This window comes from Chroicocephalus ridibundus, chromosome 19 (assembly GCF_963924245.1).
Source record: "Chroicocephalus ridibundus chromosome 19, bChrRid1.1, whole genome shotgun sequence".
In the NCBI taxonomy this organism is placed as follows: domain Eukaryota; kingdom Metazoa; phylum Chordata; class Aves; order Charadriiformes; family Laridae; genus Chroicocephalus; species Chroicocephalus ridibundus.
In genome coordinates this window covers 7,716,339-7,739,196 of record NC_086302.1, presented here as the reverse complement: position 1 = coordinate 7,739,196, position 22,858 = coordinate 7,716,339, and the positions used below count along the sequence as shown (strand labels likewise).

At 45.5% G+C, this 22,858-nt stretch overlaps 1 protein-coding gene across 5 annotated transcripts in view; it reads right to left on the bottom strand.

Annotated features, from left to right (window-relative positions):
* Positions 1-22,858, bottom strand: part of HIVEP3 (HIVEP zinc finger 3) — a 286,550-nt gene that overhangs the window by 24,882 nt on the left and 238,810 nt on the right. For all 5 annotated transcript variants that reach the window (XM_063355653.1, XM_063355650.1, XM_063355655.1 and 2 more), the window contains one exon: positions 2,340-2,515. In XM_063355653.1, the coding sequence (XP_063211723.1) occupies positions 2,340-2,515 (176 nt within the window). The remainder of the gene's footprint in view (positions 1-2,339; positions 2,516-22,858) is intronic.

Sequence of the window (22,858 nt, the reverse complement as noted above, 5' to 3'; positions counted from 1 at the left end):
AACCAGATAAAGATCCTCATTAAAAATAATAATAAAAAAAAAAAGGTTTAACTGCTTCCAGCCTCGTTGAGAGTTTAGAGCATTAGATCATGCTGGAGAGATCCACCACAGCCAAAATGAAGACAGCTCCACAGATATCCCCTTTGAGTTTACGCTGAAGGCTAAAATTAACTTTGGAAAGCTGATTTCGAAAAGAGCTTCAACTCAACTTATATTTTTGCAAGCGCAGCCCAGTAGCAAGAGCTCCAGCTTCTCCCTTCTGCAATCAACTGTGGTTGCAAAATTGCACCCCAGGAAGGAGGATCCTAATGAATCAGGGCACAAACAAACTTATTCTAGACGTCTGCAAAATAAGCTGCGAACCCCCCAGTTCTGCAAACCTCTGGTCGCACTCCATCACCAACAGCAATGATTCTGCGACCGTGATGATTTTATGAGCACCCAAAGCTGACCTTTTTCTCACCCTCCAAAAACTCTTCCAAAAGGTCCTTGTGTCTCCATCAGTGAAGCAAACAGCTTTTCCCCAAGCGCTGCAAAGTTACCCGGAGTACAAGCATGCCCACGGGACACAGCCAGGGCTCTGACTGTCACCCCCTTCCAGCAAAGCGCCAATTTCATGCGATTCCAAGTTACCATTGTGCAACTATTTGTCCTGAAATCGCTGCTTTGGGGAAGTTCTGCCCCCTCATGTATCCATAGGCAAACGGGTAGCTTTGCAATCAAATCCCAACAGCGGGGCGGTTTTTTTTGAAGGAAGCATTTCCATGCTGCCTTCCTCATGCAAGCTTCCTGCAAAGCTGAAGAAGGGAAGTCCCTTGGAGGCAAGAGCCTATTTGCAGAGCGCAACCGGCACAGTCAGTGCTGACAGCTTGGGTGCTTCAAGGGAGCGGACATGAAGAGCAAAGCAGCTGGAGAGATGGTGGAAAGGATGGTTTGATCGCAGCATCCTGAATAAAAGCCTAACAGAAGCATGGTGTAAAGCAAGGTGAAGTGACGGAAGAGGCTGAATGGATTCACCTCTCAAAGGAAAAACTCAGAACAAAATAACAAAAGCAAGAGGGAAAGGGAAAGAAAATGAATCAGAAATAGCTCCGGGCTGGGCGGGAGAGAAAGAACTGGAGCCTGGATCTGCTGCATGTGTCTGACGAGAATTTGGCCTCAAATTCGGTATCACTTCCCCCTGCTCCCATACGCCCAGTGATTACCAACACGTCGTTACCCAGAAATCGCCTGCCAGCTTTACCAACAGAGCCATCGTCCAGGCACTGCCCACCCCGAATCACCCGGCATCTGGGTCCCTTGTCTAGCACAGACATGTCCTCCACAGCACTTCTGGGTACGCGCACGTGCCGCAGCCCATGCAGCACCCAGTGCCTCCTCCCCACACCCATGCTCTGCCACGTCCTTGGGCAGCGCTGGTTTTTTGAGGCTGGTGCTCTTCTTGAGTAATTAAGAAGAGTAATTAACTCCCCCAGCTGTGTCATCTTCTGAGATTTGCAAGGACGGGAGCTACAGACAACGGACATTTTATATTGATGTCAAACTATAATCAAGAAACTGAACTTGACATCTTTACTGCAAGACTTGCTGCAACCAAAGATGGAGCGGAGATTTGTCAAACCCACCATGCCAGACTCCAATGAGAAGTTAAAGGGACCTGGGCACCTCTGGCACTTTTGAAAACTTTACCCAAACTCTCTTGGAAGAGAGACTTTTGCGTGTTCCTGCTAGACTTCACTTGCACGCTCACTGAGGCAATGATGAAAGTCTCTTGCAAAGAATATCAGGTAGGAGTGAGGTTGTGGATCATTAATGACTAGATGTCCTGGAATGGAGGTCTTGAGAGAAAAAGTCTATTGATATGATATAGAAAATGTCGAAGCTACATGCAACTGCGAAGGATGAGAAAGTGCAGCGCAAACAGATCTTGAGAGCACTAGCACAAAAAGCCACCCGAAGACCGTCTCCAGGTGCTCAGTCAGGGATGTTTGCCTGTACCCAGGAGCCCCTGCTCTCGTTCTGGGGTGGTTTTGTTTATAAATCCCTGCCAGTGAAGCTCTATTTCAGGATCGTTCCCTTTCAGAAGCACCTGTAGGATGGGGTGGATGCTGTGCTGTGGGTTGGCATGGGCAGCCAGTGCTCTCCACTGCGACGCAGCTGAACACGGGGCTGGTCCTCTGCTGAAAATAGCCAATTTAAGACTCCTTCATCCCCCTCCCTCCGACTCCTGAGGTTTTCCAGACCCTGGGAAGGCTTTCCCTTCCCCTTCACCAGCGCCCCCAAGAAGGCTTGTAAGTCAATAAACTAAGCAGAGGAGCTAGGAGCTGACTGTCTCTTACCTTTGGTTTTAAAAGCAAAGTTACAGTACTTGCAGACATATGGCCTGACGTCTGTGTGCGTGCGAATGTGTTTCTTCAGCATGCTGGGTTTCTTGCAGCGAATTCCACACTCCTCACATACATACTTCCCTCTTCCACGGCCTCGCACATACACATACTCTTCGTTTGATTTGTACCTATGAGCAACAGGTGTCATGATAAAAAAAAAAAAAAAAAAAAAAAGAAGATTCCCACCTCAAAAGTAGTCACAACTTTCCTGGATTAATTCAGCATGTTATTGACACCACCGGTCTCATTTACCATTCGCTAGCTCTGGGTAATTAGGCTAAATTCAAAATATCTTCAAAAGCTTTTGCCCAGATGCCTACTTCCTCTTCAGGAATATGTTCTCATGTCCTGCATCTGCTTCTCTGCACAGACAAATAACCCAAAGTCTGCGATCAACTCACAGGGTCACCCAAATGTCCTGATTTTCCACAAACGCAAACTGAGGCACTTACGATAGTCTGAATAAGGCATTTAACAGTCCGGCCTGGCTACCTAAATCATCTCTCTCTCACCCTATGCTGTGTTTTAAAATATGCACAGTCTGTCACTGTGCTGTGCAAAGCACCGAGAAAATACATCCTAGCTAAACCTCTTGTGAAACAACCTTTCTCATCCTTTGGGACAACGGTATAAACCATTTGAGAAGACTGATCCCACACTGCAAGTTGTGATCCCTGCACAGATTCCTGATACAGTGAGACACCCAGAATGGACACAAAGAGAAGAATACATCCATTTATTTAAAAAATACATTGTGCTAACACTAAATGTAAACACACGGACTCCAGGCTTTTTTGTCTTTGGTACAATATCATGACTTAGGTTTACCCAAGAGAATGAGATTGGTCATCCTTCCTTCACATTGTATATTCATCTATTTTCTGTCCACGCATTATTGCATAGAGAAGGTTACACGATGTGGGTTTGAAAAATATTTGTAAGAGTGAGACAAATCATTTAGCCTCCTGCCGTTTAGCAAATGGAGCCTGTAATTTCCTGTTCTTGCAGCACAAGAAGAATAAGGTAACACGAAATTGGTCCCCTCAGATTTTTAAGAGGCCAAATTTTCGAAGCGTGGTGCTTCTTGCAACTCTTTTTTTTCTATCCAGTATGAGTTATGTCTGGTCTTCAGAAATCTCCAAACATCCACCTTTGACAATCAGGCCTTCTAAAGCATCTTAATAGGGGGTCCAAAGACACACAACACCATCAGTCACCTTCTAGTATCTTCCCAATAAAGCCAATTCCAAACGAGAATGGTGAGATAAAAGCAGCCAAACTGAAGAGAAACTGAATAGAAACAGCAGCACTAGGGATTTGAGCACTTAAATAAATTAAGGTATAATAAGTCCTAAAAAAAATAACGTATTTATAACACAAAAAAAAAAAGAGGATAATTTAAAACTGAGTAAAAAATACAGAAAGATCATGAATACAGCCCTGAACCGATGGGATGATAATGCACGGTCTGCACAGGACCCACGAGTGTGGATTTCAAAGCAGGTGAATCACACGGCACGAACCCCTTGATCTCCCACCCAGGTAGAATGCACGTCGCCCTGGCTCAATTGCGTCTCATTCCCTTAGGAAGTGTAGAGGTAATTTCAATTCCATGTGGGTGTTTGGGGGACCTACCACACATGAAATTCAGAATAATCTTCCTGGGTGCCACCTGGTAGATGTGACTAAACCCTTCCTCTCCTGCCAAGTCCTGGTCTCTCTGCCTCACGGTCCTGTCCGTAAGGAGCAGGCTGAGACACTTCTTTGCTTCATAGGAGAGATGTGAGCAGATGCTTAAAAGATGTTGAGGTGCTTGTGCATTAAGGTGATGAGGTCACAGATGTCCTATGCACATTCAGACACGTGGAGAGACAGGAAAAATGAGTGTCTACGTTGCCCTAGCCTAGCCTGAAATAGCAGTAGCAGCACCAGCATAACCAGGTCTTGGTGTCCGACAGCTACATGTGAGGGAACAGCTTCTATTTCTGTCCTTCAGCATCGGCAGAAGTTCTCCAGACCATAAGCATGGTCATCTGGTAGCCCAGATACTCTGTTCTACCTCCTGTAACTGAAGCCACAGAAATGCCATCCACCCTATGTGTTTCTCCCCATCAAGAAAAAAAACCCCAAACCAAAAACCCTTCACCACAAGGTTCTCATTATTTGGCCAGAGGGGACCGAGCTGGTGTCTGAAGAGCACACGCTGCCTGCCAGCCTCCACCCCAGTACGTCCAGCTATCTCCATTTAACCATACAGATACCAGGGTACACCTAACTAATTGTTAGGGATGGCCAATGTCCCTTCTTCATTCGGTCTGTGACTTAACACTAAAGCAGCAAAAAGAGCAAAAGAAATTCTGGAATCTTGATTTCTCTTCTTCTGTTCAAATACATATTTGAGGCTTCCTTCTTGCCCTCCTTTCTTTGTCATTATGCTGGTAATCACCTTGCCATTTAAAAAAATGAAATTGCTCCTTTACCAGCCTTGTACTTGCACTACCCTTAATTACACTCTCACATGGAAATCTCTAAGCAAGTGCTTTGTGTCCAACAGTCCCTTCGTCAGCCTCATTAAAGCTATCGGGGCTGGCTTTTCCTGGATAAAAAGGAACACGTGATTTAATCTGAAATTAGACATTGCAGTTTATCTGACACTCTGTGAGACCGAGCTGTCCTTCAACACAGATATTTTTCTGCAGCTCCCTGAGACCATGTGTAAAACACACAGGGAGAGGAGAGAAACAGAAAAAAGAAAGGTAAGCTAAGGAAATACTAAATCAAACAAGAAGAAGAAAGCAAGGGAGGTGATACTGCCATAACACAGAGAAGGCTGCTGCAAATGCCATCTGTCTACATTGAAGGCCATAACATATTTATGGAGATAATTACTTCAGTATGACGCTGGTTTCTCTGTGATCTAATACGCTCATATGATTTGCATCAGAAAGACAAATCAATGACAGCTCGCTTCACATGAAGATTTACCCTGGACAAAGGATCTTCCTGCTCCGTAACGTTTGCCGTAACCAGATCTCACTAATATCCACAGTTGGAGGTTGTGTCAGCAAATCTGGGAGTCTCTTCCAGAGCACTGTGGAATTCATGATCCTGTAGTTAGCAGCTTACACCCCCTACAGTGTCACAGCTCCCACCTAATACTGAGATCATCTGAAACCCAGGAGGCTAACTGGCCATTGTGAGCTCTAAGGCTAATTTAGGAAATAGTTATTTCAAAAAGACCCACAAAAAGACAAAAATTCAGTTATTTGATGCACTTTTTGAAAGGTCATTTGCTGTGCTCTGCTAGCAAATGTGCGTCTGTCGAATTTTGTGGAACCACTACAAACGCTTTTCAGAGCACGAGGAACTGGCACAGCCACGGCAGTACCATAGGCAGTACCACATTCAGAGGCTTGATGGCCCCAAAACAGGCCATCACTGTCAGGAGTCACAAGAAACCCAACAACAGGAAAACATGGACCTGGAGAAAGCTTTACCTCACCTCTTTTCCTTAAACTTAGTTGAAACCTAAAACCATGAAGGACTTACTCCTTTGCAGGCTTTAGGAGGCTTAGTTCTTAATATTCACTGTTACAAATATCTGACTCTCCTTTTTAGCCACAGACACTTTTTTTTTGTTTTGTTTTCCTGAGCGCTGTGAACCGCATCCAAAATCTTCATGTGGCTGAAAACCACATGATAAAACCTTGGAGAGCAGAGGAGGAAGGAAGTTTGGTGGTTCACAGGCAGGAAGGGAGAGCAGGTTTCTGGGGGACTCGTTGCTTCACTATGAGACACAGTTGGGCTGAATCACCCTTTCCCTCCTGCTTTCTACAACTGCCAGGAATTTACCTTGCCCTGCAGAGTCTTTGCCGACGTGACCTTGGCGGTCACAGCCTCAGCACATCAGCTGCACTTACATTATTGGCAAGTCACACGTAGGCAGCCTGATTTTGTGAGTTTCCAGACTTTGGAAGCTGGGTAAGGGTAAAGAACACCCCTGGTTCATTTTGCAGCGACTGAATAAGCAAGACTGAACAGATAGATCCTTGACCGGTTTTGCCATTTGTTAAACTCACTTGTTTGCTTTTTGGATTTCTGGTACGTAGGAACAGGAATCAGATATCAGACCCCTTTCCTGAGCTGCTGCATTTAGTTCACAGTCAAGTGAACTGAGTAGCTCCAGTTGCTGCCTTTGGTGTAACTCTTCTGGTGTTATTGATGGCCCATCTCATCTGTCATCAGGCTGCCCACGCACCCGGCTTGGCTGAATCCTTCAGAATTCCCTGAAGTTAACGCCAGTCTGCCCTGGTATTGACTAATCTATGTTTTATGCCACCTGAAAAAATTTGCCAGGTTGCTGATAAATGCATAACTATTATAATGACGCTAATTACTAGTAAGTTTATTGCCTTTCTCACAGCTCCTGGCTAGATGGTTAGACCGCTTCTTCCATGTTGTCCCCCCGCAACACGCACTCTGAAACTGCCCGGGCAGCAGAAGTCCTCAGCCTTGGCCATCGCACACCCCAGGGAAACACAGGGTGGGAGACCCTGTAAGACGGCAGCCTATGTTAAGGATCGCCACGCACGGAGGTGTGTCCTGAAGGCCAGACAGTTGCTATGAAATCTCCCTTAACTCAAGCCAAGCTACAGCAGAACAAACAGAAGGACTTTTTTTTTTTTTTTTTACAAAATCCAGACCAGACAATGTCATTTCCAGGTTTCTAAAAGCATCATAAAACCTTCTAATATCCCAATTTACCAGACAGGGGATATTGCACCAAGACAAACAATGAACTTCCGAAGAATGATACAGCAAGACAGAGAAAGAGCTGGGTATGGAGATGGGAGGACCTGGCACAGAAATCCTCCTTTTCCTGTCTCAAATAATGGATCTTTTGCAAACAGCACTTGCCAGTCTCTGGTGAAACTGCAGAAGACAAGACTCTGAGCTGAATGAGACACTGCCACCCAGACTGGACCTATGCAAAGACAACTGGTATGAAGGTGTTACTATGAACATCATCTTGCCCTTGAATTACATATAAGCAGCTCAAAAAAGATTTAACACTGGAAGGATTACACTATCAAAGACGACCACTTCACAGGCAGCAAACCTAGGGCTCCTTCTGCTTGGTAAAACATTGGGGCAGGATCTTCTGCCACAGGTACAACACGGTGCCGGACGTAATGAGATCCTCGTTTGGAGTGGATACTAATTCAGATAACAAACGAGGATCGATACAAACATAAATAGCTGTCTTGGACTGGTAGGGAATCCCACGGAGGCTGAGGGATATTAAATCTTCCCTTAATCAGCAACACGTGCTGCTGGCACGGGGAGGGCGGCTGGGCAGCCCCTGCTCCCATCGCCACGTGCTGCAGTGTCTTCAGGGCACAGGGCTCTCTGCTGACGCAGAGGAGCTGGATGGATGTGCCCTATCAAGAGCCCTCCCCCTTACAGGTGATCATGGACAGCAGATTAAAATCTTACAAACACCACTCCCTCTCAGGACTACCGCTGTGATCCGCTTCCTCACGCGTTTCAAGTCCACGGCTGCTGGCGGTTGCAGGATGGAAGGGCAGAGAGACACCACAACAAACTTGCCAATCACAGACACTCGGTGTCTAATTCGAAAACCTGCAGCTTTGATTATGTCTCTTCTGCACAAGAAGCATCCAGAATCTCATGGAAAACCAGCACATCTCATCTCTGAGTTTCTGTGGCCATTCCGAGTTTGTTCATATATATATGGAGGAAAGAAGTGGCATCTCTGAGAAAAAGTGGCATCTGATGGCTTCTATAATTTGTGTTTTTAAAATAAAGTAAGATGTGGACAAATGGGATCCATTCATGCAGAACAAGGATTGTCAAGAGAGAGTATGGACCGGCAGGTAAAGCAATGGATGAGGAAGAATCATAGAATCATAGACCCATAGAATCATTTAGGTTGGAAAAGACCTTTAAGATCATCAAGTCCAACCGTTAACCCAGCACTGCCAACTCCATCACTGACCCATGTCCCTCAGCACCACGTCTGCCCGGCTTTTAAATACCTCCAGGGATGGCGACTCCACCACTTCCCTGGGCAGCCTGTTCCAATGCTTGACAGCCCTTTCAGTGAAGAAATTTCTCCTCATATCCCATCTAAGTAGGAGACAGGAACAAAATGAGATACCTTCAGACGCAGAACAGGGTAGCTGGACTGGCTAAGAGTCATCGTCATCTCCAGCTACCGCAAGTTTAAAAAAGGAAACACTGCTGACACTTAGCTATGAGTTTCCCATATTTTGGGATGAACTTCCTTTCCTTCACAGCAGACATGGGCTAAATTCACACTGTTACTGGATACTAACACTAAAGAAGGCAAACTTACAGATTAACCTACGCTATCATCCACAGTAACTGAATAAATATAATTAAAAGTGGTGCTCGGATTTTCAGGGCTAGGTCTCAGGCGTGCTTCAGGCCTTTGCAGAAGAAGAACCCACCCGAACAAGCAAACCAAAGCCAGGATTTACTGCTTTCCCTTCATGGACCACTTTCAGTTGAGACTAGCAACTGCAGAAGTGTCTGCTGGACTCTGGAAGTCACCCTGGTGAGAATATGAGCCCACCTGCGTGGAAAAAGGCATGATGTAAATAAACACAGTTGTGGGCTTCTCCTGTCCTTCCTCTCCAGCCCTGTCACACACAGAGGACGCCAGTGGGGCTTGGGGGACCTGCTGAAAAGTGAAGGACTTGTCAGGTGGGCAGGAGCAAGGAGACGTTCCTCGATTTTCACACGTGCTCTGGCCAATGCCTCGGCAGTGTGACAGCCCGCCAGCATTGGCACCGAAGAGCCACTGAAAGGGGCCATTACATCTCTGCATAAAGTGACCAGGATCACGTCCTGTCACGGGTAGCTGTGCGTTAAAACTCGCCTGTATTCTTTTTTTTACATAGAGATGACAGTGAGGATCATCTCTAAAACCAAGCCCTTTGTGAAGATTCCATGCCAAACCCAGAAGAGGAACTTTTGTTCCAAGCCCAGAGCTGCTTTCCAGGCCCTAGGCTGTGTAAAACTTCTCATCACCAAGCAATGAATATTGGTAGAAATACGTAGGTCGGTAACTCATTTTTGTAGATTTAATTTTACTACATAAAGTGGGAACCTCTTCACGAACACTTTTTTGTGATCTTCTCTGTGCTACCAGTTCTGGACTTGCTGACATTTTGTATGTATGTCCCATCCACATACAGAGCTGCACACTAACTATTTGACACTTATCAGGAAACATCTTTATGAAATAGTTGGAAAGCATTGAAGAAGAATGCATTATTCGCAGATGGAAACCCCATTTGCCTATGTTAGGAGAGGTACCAGTCAAGGACATCCTGTTGCTGTTTTTAAAAGTCTAACAGAACTGAGTAATCTTGCTCAGAGAAGCGAAGGGGTAAAGTTACGTGAGCATCAAATATTCCTGTATCAAGCCACATCAAAAGCGGATCGTATTTTTCAAAGAAACCCTTTAAAGCATTTTGCACAGGAACGTCTTTAGCCTCGCCGAAGTGCAGCACCTCAAAGGGGAAGATGTTGCTTATGATCATCCAGACTGTTTAGGTAAAAAGAGGTGATAATCAAAGAACCACCAGGTGTCTTGCATGTACACCCTCTCTGTGGTGCGTGCCATGAGGTCAGCCATCGGCTGGGGGAAATGCACACCACTCGTACAGCCACTAGCACACGTAAAGCCCAGGACAGCGTGTCTGTGTGGAAACCAGCACTCCTTGGCACCGCCGGTGTCCCACAGAGCGAAACGGCCCCTTGGCTTGCCAGCCACGCTGATCACTACAACTGCAAAAAGCACGTCAAATCAGCAAGGAACTCTAAAGGTAACTTCAAGAATAAACACATCCCGGTCATTTCCTCTGTGTGGGAAACTAAGGATAGATAGTTATGGCACTGCAAAAAAAAATGACGATCACACAGGACAGCTCAGGCCTAAGTTATCCTTTCTGCTTTTTATAATATCCCTGGTGGGTCCTCACAGCTCGGATTTTACCTAAGGCAATTTTCCACATTTCTTTGAATGGGAAACAATGAAGTGGGTGTATCCCTGCAGCGTGCTCCCTGTGATCACTGCTCTGTCAGCACGACCTTGGTGGCACTGGGGCTGCGTGGGACTTGCCAGCTGCTTCAGAAGTGATGCTAGCACCATGGGTGGTCAAGGCACTGTCCAAAAGCAGATCAGTGATTCTCCAGCCTCCCTCCAAAAAATGAACACTGGCAGAGCACATATATCATGGAAAAGACACCACAGGAGTTGCTTCCTATAGCCCTGCCCTGTGACAGGGCAGCCAGACCACCAAGATGTGGGGAGGTTGGTGTGGAAACATCAAGTTGAAGGAAATGTCTCTTGATGGGATCACATATGGGTCACTGCATACAGGTTTTTGTGTTTCAAAATTCAAATGGTGCCCACAAACCAGAAAAAAATGGGAGGGAAAAAACATCTCCAGTGAAGGGGGTGGATGCAAAGATGAGTTTGGGAGGAAAGCATACAAAAAGTTAATGATTCAATCATCATACTGAACTGTAGACAACAAAAGGTCTACAGGCTAACGGTCTGGAAAGATGTATATGATGGGCAGGATGAAGAGACATTTCTTATTGACAGTTATCCAAAGAACTACAGAGTGAAACCAAGAAGTGGAAAATTTAAGCTAAATACAAAGAAAGACGGGCAATGTCTTCAAGTTTACCCTGCACAAAAGTGTGGCACGGATTTAAGCAGTGTGTTAAGCGGATTTAACACCTCCTGCATGTTCAGCCTTTCACTGCACCTTTCACTGGACACAGTTTCTTGCTGTAAATTCACTGGAAGGACTGAAAAAAATGTTGACACCTCTGTAACACACACAGAGACGTCTCCAGAGGTAGACCAACAGCCAGAGTGAAAGAAATGCAGAAAATATGCATAAACAACCCAAATCCACACAGGAAGCTTTTACTAGCATAAAAACACAGGCCAGAGAATGACATTTAATGGCATTTCTCCATCAGAAAAAGCAAACCCTTTTGCCAGTAGAGCCTGTTTTGATTGAAGAAGTGTCATGGGCTACAGGGACAAGAGGATCTGCGACCACATGAGTTGGTCTGCACCAGGAGGACTGCTCCTGCTGCGTCTGATCCCTGACCCTGATGCTGGCCCTTGAGCAGTGTAGGGTGTCCAAGACAGACCATGGGACGTCCTTCAATTCAATTAATCCAACACAGAGCAAGCACAATACCAGCAAACATTGTATATGGACGTAAAACTGCAGAAACAGTGAAGTGTTATATTACTTCTCTGTTATGCTTGAGTGAAAGCTTGATTCAATTTTGGGTTGTGGCATCGGACCTCTTATAGTCTATTAAAAGTAAAATTACAGTTACACTCATTATGGCTCTGTCTGCTGCTATACAACTTCAGCCACTCTACACTTTAATCATTTAATTATCATTGCAAACCGCTATAAAAACACATCTATTTCATAAAAAAAAAAAAAAAAATCAATGTAAATAGTACTTTGCTGCTCTATCCAAGCTGGAAAGCCAGGTTTGATTACTCAAATGCAATCAGGGATGAAACCAGACTGAAAAAATGAAAGTACATTCACTGCAAGGTGAAACGTGCGTGCATTGTCCCTGCCAGGTGGTCAGCGTTAGCCACCTAAGCATGAAGAGACGTGGAATTATATTGACTGTGTGCACAGGCTAATTAGTCCCTTCTGGGCTTCCCTTCCCTTAAATCCAATTGCGAGAGCAGAGAGGTAATGCAAAAATTTCCACAGTCTCTCACTTCTTGTTTAATGATTGGGCCATGTGTCCCTGTGCTCAGACGATGCCACGCAAAAGTCAGAGAGTTATTGCAGAGCACATGCCGTCTAAACAGCTCATCCCACCACCACAGTGGCATAAACAGCAAAGAAAAAGGGAAGTAATTGGCTGGTGTGGTGTTTTGTAATGACAGGGACATGATGGCAGCAACACAAAACATCACGTTGGCCTTCCCCATCTATGTGCCCGTTTCCAAAGATTTCCCTGGATGTTATTAGAATAAATTAATACTGCACGACTTCTAATGCAAGACTGGGCTTTTTTTTCCCAGCACCAGCCAGACAGGTTAGGTGATGATACGAAAGTCCACACAGGTAAGCACGCACACTGTTCCCAGGGCACTGCTCCAACACCACCTTTCCCTTCTGAAGATCAAATACAAATAGAATAAAATACCAGATTAAAAAAAACCACAAAACAAACCAGACAAAAAAACAACCACCAAGAACTCATACAGCTGAGTCATAAAATATTCATAGAGAAAGTCTAACATGGAAATCCCCATAGATGACCTGTCTCAATCCCATTTCTTCCTCCTCTGGCTCCATCAGAATTGATTAAACAATTTCCGGAGAATCTGACATTAATGACTCCAGCTGACTCGAAGTGGCTCTCGCCTGACACAGGTACTCCTTGTTCTCAGAACAGCTCTTTCCGCAACTATTTTCCTAAGCGCTATGAATGATTCTGGATGCCGTTGCTGTTTTAATTACAGGCTGCCTTCTTGGCCTCCTGTTGCCTCTCATGTCAAGGAGGAAGGGCTGTGTTTAACAGCCTTGTTCCAGTGCGTTATTTCTCAGTCGTAACTGCGCTCCCGGCAGTACCTATATTATTGGAGGCGCGTTAGGGTCTGTAACACTTGTTAGTCCTAAGCAGATCATCAAATTCTTGAAGAAAGTGTTTTAGGTTGAGGTCAGTTACAACTCAAGAATTATTTCGAAATGTACTGAGGATGTTGAACGGAAATATCCAACGTAAGAAACAAGCGCCTACATCAATGCGTTCTTCCCACTACTCTTGTTCCATGGTCGTTAGCTCCAGGACACATCCCCCCTCTCTGTTTTGAAGCTTCTACCAATGTACTCTTGAGTTTATCTTAACACAGTTACAAACATTCGAAGAAATTATCATTAAGAGGATTTGGCTTCTGAGATGCACAAACATAAATGCATTTTGTTGGCGCATTTCAGTGTGCCTGTGTAAAGAACCACCGTTTTTCACAAAAGCGTGCTTTTAGGGTACACACAACACCCCGCTGTGCAGGTTGGATACCATCACATGTCTACCTCCACATTTATTTCAAGCAGCTTTTTTTCTACACCATTTACTGAAAGGCTGATGCTATTGATTATCATTTTTTACATTTGCTGACTTTTTTTTTTATTTGAGAAGCAGAGTTTTCAGTAGCCCAGCAGAAATCCAGTCCTTTTCAAAGTCAAGTCTATTCCTTACAGTAATCTTAATTTGAGCCGGTTACTACTGACATGGGTAAATACCATCAACACTTCAGTCTCTAATTAGTCCGTTTATTAACTGCTGAAATGCAACACTACAGAATTAAGTAGATCTGTGATGTAACAGTCAGTGGAGTCTCTCAATAGCCATATTCTGGCAAAAAACAAAATCTGCTTTCTGGAGTGACATTTTCCTGTGACTCAAAGTTTATTCCATTTGTGGATGAATTTTCTCTGGTTTTCAACCCCCTCCTGGTCCGACTGGGATATACAGAGGGTGCTCAACACCTCTGGGCCTGATGCATGGGCTGGTCTGGAAGATTTAATTTTTGAGGACTTCTTCCTAAAGGTGCCTGTTTCCTGGAGACGGTTGTCTCCTCCTTGAGCTCTCTGCATGGTGCCTGTCCATTCTGAGGGCTTCACGGCGCTCTGCTGGCTCCTTTTTTGACCCAGGTTTAGTTTTTGCCCGACACCATGTCATTAAGATGCCGCACAGAGGAGTGCTGTTATCAGACTGGCCCCGGTTACCTAACATGATTCAAGGTGAAAAAAGCTTAATATTCCCACCAGGGGCCAAGGTGAGTAACCATTGACTCCAGTGACTAGGTTACAGAAATGCATTTTCTCTTCTGTCACTACATCTGACACAAGCCTTCTTGTTCTCCATCCTATTAGAAATGAATAAATATCCCATTTACAACTTACACCTCAAAAGAACACAACGGTGGATCTCGGGGACAGGGAGAGAAAAAAATCACTGCTGCCCCTGTATGCTCTCCATTCCTACATGGCTTACTTTTAAATTATTAAAAAGTGGAATTTCACCATTTCACTTCAGAAACAAGCTCAACTAACACTTAACAGAAGGCTGGGTTGGAAATGTTTTCTAGTATTCTGTCCAAAATTATATTTACGTTGTTTCATCCAATTATTGTTTAATCTTCTGCAAGTAATGCCTCTGCTTTTGGAGATCACTGACCCACAAATGGAACTGTCCCATCCACCATCACTGGAATTACTGGTAGGCAGGCGGGGAAAAAAAAGAGCCATCTACTGCCTTTTACAATAAATCCGTAGTGTAGCAGCCAATTTTGTAAGGTCTTTAACATGTTTTATGCTCGGCCTGAACACTAATTGCTTTTGTGGTGAGACTTATAAAGCTGACACCTAATGAGGCTGGCTGTTTCTTTGTTAAAAAATAAAAATAGAAATAAAAAAAGCCAAAGCCATGCTGCACATTTTTTAGACTAAAACACTGTTGTGTTAAAAAAGCCAAATTTCTGCGCATAACGAAAAACAGTAATTAAGACGAACACCACACAAGGGAAATTTAACTGCATTGTTCTGCTACTGCTCTGGAGCGAGGCGCTCGCAGCCCGGCTCCCCTGTGTCCCCATCCTCCTGTGATCATTGGATCATGCTGGAGCGAGCGCAGAGGAGGTCAACGAAGCTGGTGAAGGGCCTGGAGAATAAATCTGATGAGGAGCGATGGAAGGAGCTGGGACTGTTCAGTTTGAGGAAGAGGAGGCGGAGGGGAGACCTCATCACTCTCTACAACTACTTGAAAGGACATTGTAGAGAGGTTGGTGCTGGTCTCTTCTCACAGGTCATTAGCGATAGAACAAGAGGGAATGGGTTCACGCTGCAGCAGGGGAGGTTTAGGCTGGACATTAGGAAAAAATTCTTCCCAGAAAGAGTGGTCAGACACTGGAACAGGCTGCCCAGGGAGGTGGTGGAGTCACCATCCCCGAATGTGTTTAAGACTCGTTTGGATGTGGTGTTGGGGGATATGGTGTAGGGGAGAACTTTGTACAGTGGGGTTGGTGGTTGGACACGATGATCCCAAGGGTCTTTTCCAACCTGAATGATCCTATGATTCTATGATTCTATTCTATGATTTACTGCTCTGCAGTGGGAGTGCAAAGGGGGGGCACAGTGCTGCCGGAGCTGAATGGGGCATTTGAAAATCACTTTACGCTTCACTAGGGGGGACAAGAAGCAGCAAAGAAACCGAGACTAAGATAAAGTACATCCATTGTTAATTCACTGTTCCTAAACTTATTTTATGTACTAGAAACAACCTGCTTGCCAACATTACTGCAGACCTACGGGCTGCAACGTGAACAGAGCAAATAAACGGCAAAGAAGATCTCAGTAATAAAAAGGAACACTCAGGAGTTAAAAGAATGGAACAAACCCAACTTAGGTGCCTATGGCTTTTCAGCCTTAATTTCAAACCTTTCACCAAAATGGTGCCAGAGATCATTTCATGTGGATCACTAAGGTGAACGCAGCCTGACCAAGCGTTTCTGCACGGGTGCGATGGACTGGCCAGGCCACTTGCCTGTGCTACTGGAGCTTTGTGCAAGTAAGTCCATCAGCCCTACCCCAAACTGGACTGATTTAATCACTCTGGACATGAGGCATTTCTGTACAGGGTTTCATTTCATGGCTTAGACAAATCTCGGAGATGTGAACTGCCGTTATCAAGCCTGAGCATCAGTCTTGCCTCAGGACTAAAGTGTCTTGACTCCATCCATGGCTCATGCACTATTTCTAATTTCCATTTCTAATACCAATAAAAAAATCTCTGTATAAATAAATCCTAGAATAAAATAAAATAAATTAGGAAATACTGCATATAAGTTTGTCCTCTTAACCATAAGTCTTTCAGGTCTGACTACATCTCAAAAGATGATCTTTTAGATTTTGTTGTTAATGTTGACCGGCTTTGGAAGTGATGTGATATGACATTTCCAATTTTTTATTATTTTTTTAACATCAACAAAAGAATTTTGTTATGAACATTTCTAATGGCTCAAATGGGCAATGAAGAGCATTTTGGCCTTCATTAGAGTAGACGAGACATGAACTGCAGTCAGAGCTACAGAACCTGGTATTTTAATAGTATCAGCAACTTGAAGACACCTCCACTGGCCAAGCGCCCCTGTTCATTGCTAGCATCCTTGGTGCTGATGGCAAAGAATGTCCTGTCTTATAGGATCCCTGTGTTTCCTTACTGTTTGTCCAGGCCACCTACTTAAATCCCCTGAGAACTGCAAGTGAGTAAAAAGAAAAATTGCAGACATTCTTATTTGAGTAAAACTTGTATTTCACAAGATGAAGAAAAGGTATTTTCTGGTGCAGCTGACTCACTCGAGCAAATTTCCAAAGCTCCCTGCGAGTAGTGGAGATGCTACTCCTTTCTCTCAGAGAAGGCTGCAATGTAATACAGGGATCACTGGTTACTTCCAGCTTCCCTTTAGTATTCAGCCAACTTAGTATGTTAATCATGTTATTATTAAGATGTGCACAGACAGAATAAGAAGAACTGATTCTCCTGTACAAATGAGCCACAAAAATGGCTCTGACTAAACCCATTCACTGATGGATGTCCCCTTTGTCACATCTGTTTTCCTCTTGTTGTCTCACGGGGCTTCAGCCCGTCTTCCTTATGTGTAAGCTTGTTCCTGAAAGACTTTGGCAAGGATGCTTTTACAGTGACCTCCTACATCTTCATTCCTACTGCTCAGCCAGTGATAGATTTTGGGAGCATCACAGGAGGAATCCGTAAGAACAACAGGAATGGTGAAAGAAAACTTCCTCTCAAGCTCCTCCGCCTCCACCATCACATGCTGGAGAAGTTCTCCTCGGGGAACACAGGCTCCCTTTCTAGCTTGTATGAAGAAGCTACAGCGCTCAGCTCCCAATGTAGGTGTATGGGGGCTTGGGAGGAGGGTGCTGTTCAGGAACTGTTTTTATCCCCATCCTTTTGTTACTTAGTGATAGAAACCCAAACATTTTTTCTCCTCCAAGTGTAGAAGGCTTCCAGCAGCTCCAGCAAGAGTCCTGCAGGGAGTATTGAATTTCATTCACTTCTTCACCAGCGACATGAACACCCATCCATAAACTGTTGGCACAATAAAAACTGAATGTCTAAGACCGCCTGCCATTAACAATAACCCAAACCCCATCCAAGTGGTGGCCTGGTTACGCTTTGAAATAACAGGAAGTGCCTTGATTTCAAAGAATCTTGGAACCTGATATCCTGCACATTATGGAATAACTTCTTCAAGACAAACGCTTGATTTCCAAATGCCTTCACAAGACAGCCCAGACAACCCTACTGCCAATCCCATGTGAAACTTCAGCAGAAGCCAGGGGAGCCACTTGGAAGCAGCCGGGCGTATTTTGCAGGAGAAATGGTCCCCTTTGGAGTCTCAAACCCTTCAGCAAGACTCAGGCGAGGCAGCACTATGGATGGGACTGGCATCATCAGACAAGTCCTTCAAGGTTTCTTGCAATGTACGTTTCCCTGGGCTAACCTGCGGCTCACCTCAAGATGTGGGAGCCCCTCTCCTTGCTAGCAGGATCCTGGGGTTTCCTGCCAGCTCACTCTCCTGAGTTACGCACCTTGGATCTTGCCGGTCGCCGGCTGCTGGAAGGTGGAGGGGAGTAGACCGGTTCCACTGAGTCTGACACTTCCCTAAGTCGGGTCCAGCTCCCCAGTGAAAGCTCTTAATAAGTCACAACAATATATAATAGTAATAGACTAGATTTATTTCTATAGCATGGAAGCCAAAAAGCCTCTGGCTATATTGAAACGTAGCAAACAAAAGCAAGTCCAGCTGCCTGGTCCCTTTTTTCCCCAAAAGTAACAAATCTGTATACAAAAGCATAGGAAAGACAATCTGAGAACCACTAGTAAAAAAAATACTCAGTAAGTGTCACTTTCTGGTCTGCTCTTGCCCTTATCACCACTGGGTATTGATGGTTGATGAATTTGTGATCTCCAGCTATAAATACCACTGACAAAATACCCAAAGCCACTTAGGTTATTATGACATCTCGACATTGAGGAGGATCTAATGGATTTGGCTTAGATTATCACCTACAAGTAGACCATCACATCAACCCTCATTCTGCTCTATGGGACTTAGAGGTTGTAATTATTAATGAAATTTTGTACACTATTCTGGTAGATAGAGAGATGCTTCAAGGAAATGCAAGTCTCAGACTCATCCCAGGCATTTACCGATCCTTCAAACTGGATCCGAGACAAATCAATTTGTAAGAACTGATTCAATTATTTCTCACTTCCCGTGCTTCCTGTCTCCAGTCAAGGCCAAGCAAGGAAATGAGGACTAATACCAAGGAGGCCTGACAAACCATCAGTCCAACTGGACAGCAGAAATACCAGAACTGCATAAGAAAGTTTTGTCCTACCAAATTTCAGGCTGATTCTAGACAGGTAAGAGATCCCAGGTGAGCTGGACAGAAGTGTCCTAACCCTTAGGCACTCATTTGGACTAGCAGGATGAGAAGATTTTAAGCCCTACTCATCTCTAATAATGACAGATCTGACCCACGGGAAGGACCCGTGTTGTGAAACACCTGGCAAGAGGCAGTAAGTCATCAGTCCAGATGAATCTATGCACATCGGGATGCTCGTTTTAGTGTTTCTACAGCCAAAATATGGGCTCAAATCCAACCTGCCCTCAAATGCTGGGCCGGTGCGAGGGCTTGGACACGGGCTGCAGGCAGGGTCGAGCTGAGGCTTGCTGCAGCCAGCGTGAACGGGGCCCGTGCACAGTAAACGAACTGTTGACCAAGCGATTGAATTCTTGCCAGCTAGGCAGCTCGCTCCTCCAGCCCAGGGCCTCTGAAAGGAGTTTGGTGACTACTATTCCCACATCTGTACAAAATCACACACCCCTACGGACCGTCCTCCGTCAGCTATGCAGTCTTCAGCAAAGTTTCAACTGCCCCGTGGCTTCCCAGGGCCGCTCACCACGGGGTGAGGAGTGCCCCTTCCCATTTCACTGCTCCTCCCTGGGGCATCTTCAGAGTCAGAATTTCTGACTTCAGCGACCGAAAAAATTTTCCTCTCCTGCTACTGCTGCACAAACCAAGACAGCCCAGAGAGAGGGAGCTGGATCCTGTTCTCTCTTGCACATAATCAACGCAATGATTTAGGCAGCTCCAATCACACATGCAAAGCAATTGAAGGAAACAGGGCAACACAAGGGTAACTTGGGGTAGAGCCTTCATTACCCCTGATGATGTGTGAGGAGGTGAGCAGAGCCAAAGTTGTGCTTGCAGGACCAAAACCCTCATCTTTTAACTTGGAACCGAAGCACATTAGATACCACAATTGTTGAGGAAAAAATCTGGAAAACCCATAATGTTATTTTCACAGTACTTTTTCTGCAACGGATCTTAAAAAAAAAGGAAAAAAATAACAAAATAAAACACATCTCTCTTAGGCATCTCCTTTTAGCTGGTGCATTAGGTAATTGCTGTGCACGCTTTTCAGTGTATAATGAGTATAATAATAATAAAAAACACAATTATGCTAAGAGCATACTCTTCTGTAGCTTAAGCAGTATCTGTGCACACCCTAAGTAATTTCTTTTAGAAGTCTCTAAATATTCTCTAGCCACGGATAGTCTCACTTACATCCTGCTAGTTTTAGAAACCAGTTCTACAGATATGGTTTTACAACTTCAGATAACAGATCTACGTCAGGCGAATGTTTTCGTAAGCCCCAGTAGCACAGCGGTTCTCACGGGATCATCGCTCAGCACAGGAGGCCGATGCAGGTCTCGCTGCTCCAGCGGGGAGCCCCCACTTTTCAAGGATGCAGCGCACCCCCCTGCATTCCTGCAAGGGCCGCGGGACTGTGCTGCTCCCGCTGTTCCCAGGCGTTATGCCACGCTCGTGGGTGAGATCAGAGACACAAGCAGCAAATCAGCTGGGAAATGAGTAAGGCAGGGATGCAGTCCCTCAATTGCCGGCACGGAGACACACCGGCAGCATGGATTTCTCTCCAAGAATGCGGAGCTGGTGGGAGGAGGAGACTGGCTCCCAAGTCACTGATGGAAAATGCTGCGGGTCCGGCCACCTCCCCTGTGGGTTGAGAGGGACTGTGAAATAATTCATCCTTGGAAAGTTTCCCATGGATATCTCGCAGAGATAACACGGAGAGAAAATGTGCCAATGTTTGTATGTGCAAATGGCGGAATATCGTAAGGTTTTGGGGGAGGGGGACAGTATTTAAACAGGATGAAAAATATATTTTTAAAAAAAAATCCCCTGAGAGCCCTGATGTCTGCTGGTGACATTGAAGGGCTTCCACTTTGAGGCTCCAGTCCAACATCCAGCCCAAAGCAGTAGCGGCTGAAAGCTGTCACCGCACAGCACTTTTCTGGTAGCTGATAAGAGAAAGAAGCTGGTAATTGCTGCTGAGGACCTCGGGATCGTGTCTCTGCGTGGCAGACTGGCTGCTCTCGTTAACTTCCCCTCGCCAGGCAGATCGAGTCTTCTTCAGACCCTCCAGCCCCGCTTCTGCACACAGTGACTTTGCTCCCCAGTGCTGCAGGTCCAATCCCTTGCACACATAAAAGAGGAAAATTCTCCAAGACAGGAACCCTATTATTTTGTCTTAACATGGTGCCTACAAGTCCACTATGCAAGTACTGCACACAGAATGAAAAAACTGCTTTGTACCCTATAGAGTTCCTGCCCCAAGGAAACATGAACACACAGCGGACGGATGCTCGTGGATAGCACAGGAAAACAACCGGACAGCACTGGACAGTGTGACGTGCTGGGATATCCTGGCACAGCGGCCTAAATGCTGTCATCATTTCTGTAGGTATTTCAGAGTAGAGGTGAGCTGAAGGAGGAAAGAGAAGGTTGGCAGATGTTTTCAGAGAGCTCTTTCCAGCAGGGAAGAAAGGCTTGAAAATGTAATACCTGGGGAGCGGAGAGTGTTGTCACCGTTCAGAGGCAGGAGATGGCATTTTTGTACCCAAAAAGAGAAAACTGGCAGGGCAGTGCTGAGCTGCGGAGGGTCTTGTTAGTGACACCAGCTTGTGCCTGATGTGATGGGGAGTGAGAAGCAGCGTGGGAGGGTGCAAAGAGGGCTTTACGTGGAAAAAGCGCTAGGGAAATTACCTTTTCCTTCCATTTTCCAAAATGGACTGAGACAGACCCAGATTTCCACTGTTAGCATGCAGAATAGGATATAGTAGAGGAGTCAGAAGAGCGTCTCTTCTCTACGGACAGGAAGGGTTGTATACCAGAGTTGCACATGAAGAATTGCTAAAATGCGAACACGACCCGAATGTACGAGGGAAAAGCCCCGCTCAGAGAGAGCTCCCCCAGGTAGCGGTGGGAAGGTGTTCTCCAGTGCAATCACGCAAAGGTGCTGAGGATGGACAACTTGCAGCACAGCCTGTTTTCTTCAGGTTAAACTTCAGCCGGTGCTTACTTAGGGCAGGATGCCCCTCATTTCACCTCTGTCACCTCCAAGCTGCCTACACGGGCCAAATTAGTCATGCAGACAGGAATACTTCATAGGCCTGAATACTCTGGTGGCATCACCCCATTTCCAGCTGCTGGTTTTGCCCATGTTCATCCGAGACGAAACCAGTCAGGCTGCGTCACCTGCGCTGCCTTTCCGCGGCGGGATCAGTTATGTGACAACAAGGGCAAGCAGCTCGAAGCCTTCTCCTGCCACTGGAGAAGCTGTTGTCCACGTGGCAGAAAGGCTGGGGTGCAGGGAGTCAGAACAACCCCCAAGAAATGGGGAAGAGATCTCCTGTTCCTCCTTCGAGATGAGCTGCCGCCTGGAAGTAGACCTTGACGAGCTCAACCATGTGCTGTTGGCAGACGGGACCCAACCTACTCAGAGGGTGTTATACCCAGGTGAGTAAAGGGTATTCTTGTGTATTTAAGGAAACCCCTTTCTGCACTAACACGTCAGGATATTTCCCTTAAAAAAAAAAAAAAAAAAAAAAAAGATTGAAACATCACATAAATCCCTGCCCAGAATTCTTTCTGGATATATTTTGCATGCGTGCAAGGGAGTCTGTCAAATGTACCAGTATATCATGCTCCATTCTGCTGAGACCAAAATATATTCATTTTTATCTCCAGAAAGTTACAAAACCAGCCAGCCTTCCTTATCTTACTATTGTGGCACTTTTCTCAAGGCAGGAAGGGAGACACAGGCTTCTGGGGCTGTCTCACGTACATGTCTTCATACGGGACACGTGGGCTTGCTTCCAGCTGAGATTCTGCTGGAAGACGTGCTGCTGTCTGAAGACAAGGCGACACTAAACCCTGCAAGAATCCGGGGCGACTCCT